At 57.7% G+C, this 10,282-nt stretch overlaps 1 protein-coding gene across 1 annotated transcript; it reads left to right on the top strand.

The window, feature by feature from the left end:
• The first annotated feature begins 263 nt into the window (after window positions 1-263).
• On the top strand, window positions 264-6,925 carry PPP1R32 (protein phosphatase 1 regulatory subunit 32). Its single transcript, XM_040981889.1, has 13 exons — window positions 264-372; window positions 793-910; window positions 1,245-1,398; window positions 2,569-2,697; window positions 3,135-3,198; window positions 3,442-3,554; window positions 3,997-4,056; window positions 4,171-4,257; window positions 4,523-4,636; window positions 4,804-4,898; window positions 5,918-6,082; window positions 6,552-6,652; window positions 6,809-6,925. The coding sequence occupies exons 1-12, from the start codon at window positions 264-266 to the stop codon at window positions 6,643-6,645; spliced, it is 1,302 nt and encodes a 433-aa protein (XP_040837823.1). The 3' UTR covers window positions 6,646-6,652; window positions 6,809-6,925.
• Window positions 6,926-10,282: the final 3,357 nt, after the last annotated feature.

Genomic DNA, 10,282 nt, shown 5'->3' with positions numbered 1-10,282 from the left:
CCAATGAAAAATGGGGGCATAGAGGGTTAACGGAAAGGTGTTGGTTAGGTGAAGGGGGTCACAGGTGGCCTGGAGAGAGAGGAGTGGATGATGGAGTCTCCTCTGTGGTGGCATGGCGGTGTGGGTATCAGGGAGCAGGCTAGAAGAAGGGCTGGTTGTGTGGAAGATCAACCGGCCCGTTGGGGTACCCCCAAGTCTGTACTGGGCGCTGACCAAGCTCTTGTATCTTCTTCAGGGCCCCGGGGGCCCTGCCCCAGGGCATCATGCTGGGCAAGCTCCCCCTTGGGGTGGTCTCCCCTTATGTGAAGATGAGTTCGGGCGGCTGCACAGACCCCTTGAAATTCTATGCCACCAGCTACTGCACAGCCTATGGTAAGGTCCCCCTGTGTGGGGAGCCACTCCCAGGACAGGGGGCAGGGGCACCTGTGTGAGGGGCCACCCGCAGGACACGGGGCAGGGGCACCTGTGTGAGGGGCCACCCCCAGGACAGGGGGCAGGGGCACCTGTGTGAGGGGCCACCCGCAGGACACTGAGTGGGAAAGGAAAGGTCCCCACCCCTCAGCTCTGAGATGGGGGCAGGCTGCGGCTTTCTCCAGCTCTGGCCCTGCAATTTTAACTTACTGATCTTGTCTCCACCCCACCTGCTCTCTTTTCCTGTGCTGCAGTCCTGGAGGGTCAGGCATGCACACTCAGCTCAGAGCCATTCCGGTCCATGGGAGGATGCTGGATCTGCCTGGGGACCCCAGTCCACTGCGCCCCCAACCCTGCTGACATGTGCTTCCCCTCTGGCAGGTCGACAGGACTTCAAGCCCCGCACAGGCTGTCACACTGGCACAGGCTACATGTCAAATTACCGGCCCATGGTCCCCTACCAAACCAGTCAGGATGCCTCAGGCAGCCTGGCCATGGGGTATGGTCCATGTTATATCCTTCCTACCCCCTGCCCTCTGGGGACCTCAGCTCTAAGGGATGCCAGATTTACTCAGACCAAATCCAGACTCCTGGCACAGGCCCCGAGCCTTGCTTGGCCTAGGCCTGGGTTCCTGGAAAACTCATGGCTCAATGCCCAGCTTGGCACCCAAAGGCTGGTGGATGCCTATAGCATCGTGGAAGGGCCAAAAGAGGTGGGAAGCTTCAGGCTTACACCGAGCAGCCCTCCTGCCCCCTCCCTGCCCACCACTCCACCAAGGTCCAGGGCAGATGATCCTGGTGGTCCCAGCTCCTCTGCTGCCCTCTGCCCCCAGGGAACAAGCCCGAGACAATTTGCAGACAACGACTGGTCAGAGTTACCGGCCCCTGGAAGTCCCTGATGGCCGGGCCCCACTGCCCTGGAGTGTACACCAGACAACCTCTGGGTATGGGCAGGAGAGGCCCAGTATGGGTCCCCTCTCCAAGGAGGTGAGTGCTGAGCCACGGCCGAGATGGAGGGCAGGCCTAGGATATGGTGGAGCAGGACAGGAAGGGATGAGGTGTGGGTCCCGCCAGCACACGGCCAAGACTGAAATAGCAGGGTGTGGAGGGGCCATCCACGCATCCACTGTCACCTGCTTCTGCTTCCTGTCCCTAGCCTATCCCCCCACCCTCATGTCCACTCCCACTTCAGCCCTCCAGTCTCATCCCTACTGCAACCATCCCCTCTACCTGTACTTTCTGCATCTCTTCCCCATCTCTTGATCCTCCTCTCAAGCCATCATCGCCAGCCTCACCACCACTGGCACTATCCTGCCACAGCCATCACCATCACCTCCATCATCTTCCTGTCTGTCATTACTATGATCATTACAACTATCGTCAAAACAGATGCTTGCTTGTTCATCCACCCAACCAAGATATTCTAACCAGAAATGACCGATTTCAAAGTCAGAGTGACAGACGAAAGGGGAGATAGAATGCTCTTTCATTTGCTGGTTCACTCCCTAAATGGTTACTGAATGACCAAGACTGGACCAGCCGGAAGTCAAACACCAGGAATCCCATCTGGCTCTCCTACTTGGGTGGCCTGGATGCAAACACTTGGGCCATCTTCTGCTGCTTTCTCAGGCACATTAGCAGGGAGTCGCATTGGATGCCAAGTGATTGGAACTCTGGGTAGCACTGAGAAGGGTTGTTGGCGTCAGAAGAGCAACTTAACCCCCTGTGCCACAATGGCAGTCTTTTCTGAAGGCCTCCGTTGTGTCTAAGTGTGGTGAGAATGGCTACAGGGCATCACTTCTCGGCCTTTTGGCTAAGATCAAGTGAAGAATGGCTACAGGGCAGAAGCAAAGAGCAACTACAGCAGGCCAAGGGGTCAGCAAAGAGCCACTGGACAGACTTGAGGGACATGAGGGACCCTTGGGCTGTGGCCATCAGAGAGATGTATGTTCCAGGAGGTGCCCCTGTCAGGTGCCAGGGCTCCCCAACAGGAGCATCTGCTATGAGGAGGATAATGAGGACTGGGCAAGGGGCCAGTGTATTGTCAGAAACTCAGGTCTCTGTTGGTCACTGCCAGGCTGTAGGAGCCACAGCAGAGGAAGGGTCAGGGTTGCGGGGAGGATGTGACCGCTAAGCCCTCTCCATCCCTTCCTCCAGGTCAGGAAGGTACATTTCGACACACAGGAGCATGGCGCCCAGGCCATCGTGGGACTGGAGCCCAAGGAGAAGCCACTACTGGTCCAGCAGCAGGACAAGAGCTCACTAGCACGGGAGAATGCATACTACGTGAGTGGCACCCCACTGGGCCCAAGGACCAGGGCAGAGCTGCACTGACCACTGACCCTATTGCCAGAGTCAGCCAGGATGCTCACTGGGTGGAGCCAAACCCTAAGAAAGCACAGGACTTGGAAAACAACCTCAGAATGGCCTTGATGGCCATGTGGGTCAGGATAGGACACCGAGATCCCTGCTCACCCTCACCCCATCCTGACGCCTCACGCCCATGGTGTGGGCTCCACAGTAGGAGTTTGGTGTGGCTTGAGAATGGGGAGAGGTCCGTACCATCACGGAGCTGTGCTCACGTGGTACGGTTTCTGGTATCCGAGTGTGCTCAGGGTGCTCATGGCTCTCCCTGCTGAGTGGCACAGAACACAGATAACCCAGGAAGTGCCACACTGCCGCCTGTCCTCAGGGTCCCCATTTATCTCTCCTCTGTGTCCCAGGGCCCGCGCTTCATGACTTCTGAATACAACTCCAGTTATCTCAAGGAACCTTCAAACCTGCCAGGTAGGCCCCCTACCTACCTGCCTGCCTGCCTGCCTGCCTGCCCGCTAAGACACCTTCTCAGCACCTGGTGCTGCCTGCCGTTCTCTACCCTTTGGCCAGGACTCTGGGGTCATCCCTGAGCCTGTACAGGCCTCCTGCTCCCAGCTCAGGTCCCTAGATCCTCAGAGTCCACTCCTTCCTGACCCACTGTGAAGCATGTGGCTGGAGCCCTGGTGGCCTAGCATACCACTTTCATCTTTGCAGATTTCTTGCAGAAGAAGACGATCGGTGCCAAGGAGGAGACTGGCTTCACCATGGAGTCCAACAAGAACCCCATCGTCTTCCAGCCACCCTCCCAGGCCCTCCCTGGGGACCCTGTAAGGCCCCCTAGACCCCAGTTAGCATCCCAGGGTGACTGAAGGCCTCTGGTTAAGGGATTTCTAGTTTAAACAATGTACAAGCTTGGTTTACATACACGATGCAAGAGTTTGGGGGCAGCGCTCCCATTTATAGATGAGAAGATTGAGGTCCACAGGCCCCTTGGTCTTGGGTACAGCAGACCCACGTGGGGACACTTGGCCAGGAGATCGTGGGCAACTGGGACAAGAACCCTGGCCTGCTGGCTGCACATCAGGCCACATTCTCTCCTTCATCACCAGCATTCCTTTTCCTCGGTCACTCCAATCAGAGCCCACCACCCTGCTGAGTACAGGGTGGGGAGTGGAGGGCTGAGTTGGGCATGGGCAGCTGTCTTCCCCTAGGGTGGGGCAGGCAAGCTGCCACTGTCCCACTGATCCTGCCCCATGGGCCCCCTGCCAGGTCGTCCTCCCAAGCCGGACCAGCACCAAGGCTGACTTTCTCCCCATGAGTCTCCCTCGTGTAAGCAGGGAGTGTGGGGGCGGAGGCAGGGACCGCCATCTGGAGCGTGACTAAGGGACAGCCATGGGAAGACCAGCCACACTGTGAGGCCAGCGACTGCCTTTCTCTTTCCAGGGAAATGAGAGCCTCCCTGTGTTGGCCAGAGGCTCTGACCGGGAGACAGGCTACAGCCGCGTAGCTGAAAGGCATCTGCACTCCAGGGTGAGTGCCAGTGAGGCTTCTTGGAGGAGGTGGTCTCTACGTCAGACATGGAAGACTGGGAGGAGCTAGACTAGTGAGAGACATAGAGGGAAACAGCTGGGGGCCGAGGGACTGGGTGTGCTGGGACAGTGAACTTGACTGGAAGGGGCGGGAGAGGACAGGGTCCCCAGACCCTGGGGTAGGGGCTGCAAATGCCCCTGCCTTCCTCCTTGCCCTGTGCTGCCTCAGCCTGGCCACTCCAGTCTCCTTCCTGTGGTCCCTACAGGTACCCCCTCTGGGCCCTGAATCAAGCAGTCTGAGCCACTGGCAGTTCCAGCCACCCCATCGGCTGCAGCAGAGTAACGTGACCATGCTTGGCCGGGAGACTGTGGGCAACAAGGTGGGGCCTGCCCCAGCTTGCCCCAGCCCTAGTCCTGGCCCAGCTTCATCCCTGGCCCCAATCCCAGCCCTGGCCCAAGTCCCAGCCGTGATCCTGGCCCCAGTCCTGGCCTTGGCCCCAGCTTCAGCCCTGGCACTTTCCGGTTTGACAATTGCCCACTTGTGCAGGAGCTCAGTGGCTTCAGCCTCAACAACCCCAGCTATGTCCGGAGCCCTTGTGACCCCGACAGGGACAATCGGTACCTCACCACCTACAACCAAGGGTAAGGCTCCTCTTCTCATCCCAAAGCTCAGATACCAAGACCGAGACAAGTCACAAAGTCACAGCTGAGCAGGTCAGCACTATGTTAGTTTGCCTTCTTCCGGAAATGGACTGGGTCAGCCTCTGGGCTAAACCCCTCCTCTTTGTAACGGGGACCCTGAGGCTCCAAGGGGAGTAGTAGTGTCCAGGCCACATAACAGGAATAGTGCAAACCCTGTGGAGGATGGTAAGCTGTCATTCTGCGTGTTGATGGACAGGTATGTTACTGCCCCTCTGCCTCAGCCATTTCTGCTGGCTCCTTCCCTGGCCAGACTGCCTGTGTAAACCAAACCCTTGTTGCAGCCTAGAAGTCATGCCTGCTGGTCCTTGCCAGTGGCTACAGAACCCCTGGGGTGGGAATCATTGATTTTAAAAAAAAAAAAAAATTTGCTTTATTTGTTTGGGTCAGAATTACAGAGGAAAGGAGAGACACGAATTGAGAGAAAGAGACATCTACTTGCTAGCTCACTCCCCGAATGCCTGCAACAGCCAAGGCTAGGCCAGACCAAAGCCGGGAGCCAGGAGTTTCTTCTGGGTCTCCCACATGGATGCAGGGCTACCTTCTGCTGCTTTTTGCAGACCCATTAGCAGTGAACTGCATTGGAGGTGGTGCAGCTGGGACTTGAACTGGTGCCCACCTGGGTTGCCTGCTAGTGTTGCAGGCAAGTTTTACCCACTACACCAAAGTGCTGGTCCTGGAATCTCTGTTTTCTGCATTGATCTCTCAACACTCTCTTGTTAAATAAGCTCAAGCATGAGGGTACACACCATGCTCATCTTGGCACCCTCCAAGACCCAGCCCGGAGTTCTGTGAATATGCTGGGGTACCAGCAGGAAGCTAAAAGCCTCCAGGCACCAGCAGGCCGGGTGTGGGCTGTGCCAGGCAGAGGGCACAGCATGGACAGAGACAAGAAGCACTGGAGGGAAAGCAGCAGAAGTGACAGAGGCCAGCTGGCAGCCACTATGTCTCCTTAACTGCAGGTACTTTGAAAACATCCCCAAGGGCATAGACCGGGAAGGCTGGACTCGAGGTGGCATCCAGCCCCAGCTGCCCGGAGGCTATGCCATCAACCACCCTGTCACCCGTATGGAGCCCACCACCAATCCCATGGAGAACCTACAGCACCTGCATCCCCATGTGGAGAGGTAACCCCTGCACCCAGGCTTCAGTCAAGTCCCAGCTACTCCCCAGCCCCGTCCATTCATTCATCCTTCCGTCTGTGTGTCCATTTGAGAGGCCACTGCCTCCAGCTGGCTCCCCCTGCCTCAGTGCCTCACCTCCTCTTCCTCTCTGGCAGCTCCTCCCTCTACACAAGGGCTCCTTGCCCCACCCTGGTGCCCTTCCAACTACTCCTTCACTGAGTGACAATGGCGGTGGTGGGAGTGGGGGCAGGAGCAGATCCAGAGATAAAGAGATTGCAATGGCGCCCCACTTGTGACTGCCATCCGATTCAGTCTCCCCAGAGCTACATGCACACTGACAATGGCCTGGAGCTGGCAGGGCACAGGAAGCCTGTGGCTTGGCAGCCCTGGCTTGGCCAGGCCCTTGGGTTCCTAAGAGGTGTGGGTAGAAGAGAAGGTCAGGCCTAGACTCCCCACCACTTCCTCCCTGTAGAACCCTGGCTTCAACTGATCCCTTTTACCGAGACTCGCCTTACAGTGGCTATACAACACACAGCAGCCGCTACCTGGCACCCAGCCGAAACTGATGCCTCGGTAAGGGGAGGGGACCCCACTGCCGCTGCTCCCCTCCGTCAGGGCCACCCTGTTCCCAAGCCCTGGGTCAAGCAAGCCTCAGAGCTGGGGGCGGATGGTTTTCGAGCAGCAGGCTCAAGCCTCCACTCTTCCTCCCTCTCTCCCCGACTCTGCAAGGTTTGCCAACCCCATGAGGGGAAGGAACAGAAGCTGGCTACTGTCCCAACTCCACTCCCAACCACCCCTGGGGACCCTCAGCCACTTTCCTAATGAAATAAAGCATGTCGAAGCAGCCAGGCCTGGCAGTCCCTGTCTGGGTGGGTGGCCTGTAGGTGTGGGGTGGAGAGGCTGCCCATGGGGACTCTGTGAACTGATCCTTCATTCAATTTCCTGTCTCATAAAGGGGACCTCCTGTGACTTGGGGCGAATTGCTTGGTCAAGTGTAGGCAGTAGGACTCCCAAGAAAGTGATGGGCAGGGAAGTAGGGGAGGAGCAAGCTGCACCTGTCACTTGATCTGTAAAATGGGAAGAGACTGCTGGGCTTTTTTAGGTCCCGTATTGGTTAATCTGCAGGAGAAAGAAGGGCCACAGTGGGGGCATGGCGTGGGAGAGCTCCTCTGTGCTGGATGGGCACCCGACCTCACCATGGCGCAGGGAGGGTCCGATCACAGGGGCAGGTGCCTCCTTCCCACCAGCCAGGATGGCCATGGATGGGCTGTCCCTCTGCGAGAACCACCACAGCTGAGCACGGAGCCACTTAACCATATCAGGGGAGGAGGTGGGGAAGGCCTCCTTCCTCTGGGCACTGCCCTGACCTGTTGGGTGGAGGGGCAGCTGGGCCCCCTTACCTGCCCTCTGAGCAGGGCACTGCTGTCATGCAGGTCTGTGGAGCAGCTCTGCCGTACCCAACGCAGTCAGCAGTGGCAGTGGCAGGCCCCCAGGGCTGTCCCCAGCCTGGCTGGGGCTCCATGTGGGGTGTGGGCGGCTTCAGCAGGCTCCAGTGTGGGAGGAGGGAATGGAGGACACAGAGTCTCTCCCCGCCAGACTCAGGACCTGGTGACAGCCCCTCTGCCGTGGAGCTTCCAACACTACCATCAGTCACCCAGAGACTGGGCAGGGTCCCAACTGTGGTCTGGCCACAGCAAGAATATGGGGGTCACCCAGAGGCTGCCACCCACAGAGGCACACACCTCCCCCACAGAGGCACACACCTCCCATACACTCCATGAGCACAGACACACACCTCTCATACATGCTGTGAGCACAGGCACACCACCCACAGACACAGTGCACAGACACACACACACTGCACAGACACACACACCTCCCATACACGCTGCACAGACACCCCCCATAGACGCTGCACAGACACACACCTGCCATATGTACTGCGCACACACACACACACACCTCTTGTACGCACTGCACACATACCTCCCATACACTGCCCAGACACGCACCTCCCATACACATTGCACAGACACATACACACCTCCCATATGTGCCATTCATATGCACACACACTCCACACTGTGCACACACAAGCCTCCCCATACATGCTGTACACACAGACCACACACCAACACAGATGTAAAAGCACAAATCCCTAAACACATGCATCAAGACACACGTGGGCACATAAAGGCCAACAGAAGAGCACATAGAAGCTCACATAAAAACACAACAAACAGACAAGAGCACACAGGTCACACACAGGCAGATGCGAAGCTTGGCAGGCCTAACACAGCAGCACGCACAGCATGGACACGTGAACACACACAGCAAGTGCACAGAGACTCAGAGAGATGCCTCCTCAGCTCCCCTCCCTGGCCCTGGCCCAGCCTCCCTCCGTGTCTCCCCTCCCCATGAGCATCCTTTTACAGCTCACTGTTTCCACCCCAACCAGTTCCCACAGGATCAATGGCAGATATGGTCACAGGGCAACCCGATCACATCATGTCTCCATTCCTCCCCCTCTCCCAGCCAATCACACCGTTTCCAGGTCAAGCGATTGGAGCCACCCTGCCACAATAGCTGAGCTGGCGCTGTGGACCCTGCGGAGGCAGGGGATCCAAATAGCACTTGTATGCCCCCTGCCCGGTGCAACAGTCTGAGGAGGGAGGTGGTGTGACTTGCCCCAGCTCACCTAGCCAGTGAGGACCCTCAAGAGACCATAGCAGCAATAGCAGCCACCTGCTGGAGTCAGGGGACCACCTGCCTCCTCCAGGACCAATGCCCCCAACCTGAATCCCTTGGACTCATGCAGAGTGAAGGGCCTTGAGTCAGTGGGCAGGCAGGTGGCCAGGGCATGCCCTTAAAGGAGTGGAGAAGGTAATTGCGTCAGAATTATGGGGCTTTGAAGGCCACAAGATGGAGCTCCTGGTACCCCCTCGTCTTGTTGGTCTGTCCTCCTCATAGGGGGACCTGCAGAGCCTAGCAGAAAACGAGGTTCTGGGGGACCAGAAAATGAATAAATGAATGAATAGATACACCCTGACTCCAGGGACTCCTGAGCACTGCTTGCCCTGATGCTGGCAAGCCTCCACACACCTGTGCAGCTGGCAGGAGAGGCCCTGCTGCGCCACCCCACATGCCAGCTATTGCAACTGTGAACCCCTCACGCCCCCTGCTCACAGCGTCTGAGCAACCCACCCCATCTGCTCACCTGCGGTGACCTAAGGACTTTGTGAGCCCTGGCAAGCCCTCAGACCAGAACAGATCAGAGCTGGAGGTTCCATGTGTGGTCCCATGGCAGGATTGTGGTACCTGCCCACCTTGTGGCTTCTGGAACATGGGACCCCCACCAACAGGACTGGCTGGCTGCGTGAGCCTGACTCTGTCACTCACCTACTCCGTGCTGCCAGGAGAGTGTGGGAGAGGTCCCACTTTGCAGCAATCCTGGGGGTAAGAGGGCATGACAACTTCAGCTCCCAGAATATGGAAGAGGTTAGGTGGGAGACTCCCTTGCAGACAGCCATGAGAGAATTTCGGTGAGGGCTGACACCGTGGGCCTTTGCTCCCATAGCCCTGGCCTCTGGCCTCTCTGCTGGCACTAGCCTGGCACCTGACTTTTCAACAGAGAGCAGCTGTGGCAGGTCTGTGCTCCCAAGACCAAGGTCCGAATCCCAGCTCACCCCACCCTGAGATGGCTTTCCACCCGCATCTGCGTTCCCTGCACTTGAACATTCCAAGCTGTAGCTAAGAGTGGCAGCGGTAGACACAAAATGGGTTGCATGTGTGTGCACGCACACACGTGTACATGCGTGTGTATAGCACTTTAGTACATCAACAACAGCTGCTTTGAAAAGACTCAGCCCAGGAGGGGGAGGAAAAAGAGGAGAAGGAGGAGGAGGCAGCTGAGGCCCACCTAGGTAGTGACTTGATCAAGACACGGGGCACAGGATTGGCCTCTGTCTCCTGCTTGGCTCCTTGGAGCTGGGAAACACACACAGGGACCTTCTCTGAAGACAGACCCCTTTCTTGACGGCCCCCTCTGCCAGCTGCCCACTTGTCACCTGCTACTGGAAACCAGGTTTTGGGCCATCCATGGGGTCCCTCTTTCCCACTGTGACTGCCTTCGCTGCAACCAAAAGCTCCCGGCCCACGGATGGGTTAGAAACGCTTGTGAGGTGTGCTGCGATGATCAGCCTC

This window comes from Ochotona curzoniae, unplaced genomic scaffold (genome assembly GCF_017591425.1).
Source record: "Ochotona curzoniae isolate NIBS_2020 unplaced genomic scaffold, NIBS_Ocur_1.0 contig_3527, whole genome shotgun sequence".
NCBI lineage: Eukaryota > Metazoa > Chordata > Mammalia > Lagomorpha > Ochotonidae > Ochotona > Ochotona curzoniae.
This window is presented reverse-complemented; position numbering and strand designations above follow the sequence as displayed.

Excerpts from the sequence above, each read along its gene's own strand:
- PPP1R32 (XM_040981889.1), top strand. The coding sequence starts at position 264 with ATGCTGGGCAAGCTCCCCCTTGGGGTGGTCTCCCCTTATGTGAAGATG. Across the intron at positions 1,399-2,568 it reads TGGGTCCCCTCTCCAAGGAG|GTCAGGAAGGTACATTTCGA; the intron begins GTGAGTGCTGAG and ends CCCTTCCTCCAG. Across the intron at positions 4,057-4,170 it reads TCCCCATGAGTCTCCCTCGT|GGAAATGAGAGCCTCCCTGT; the intron begins GTAAGCAGGGAG and ends TTCTCTTTCCAG.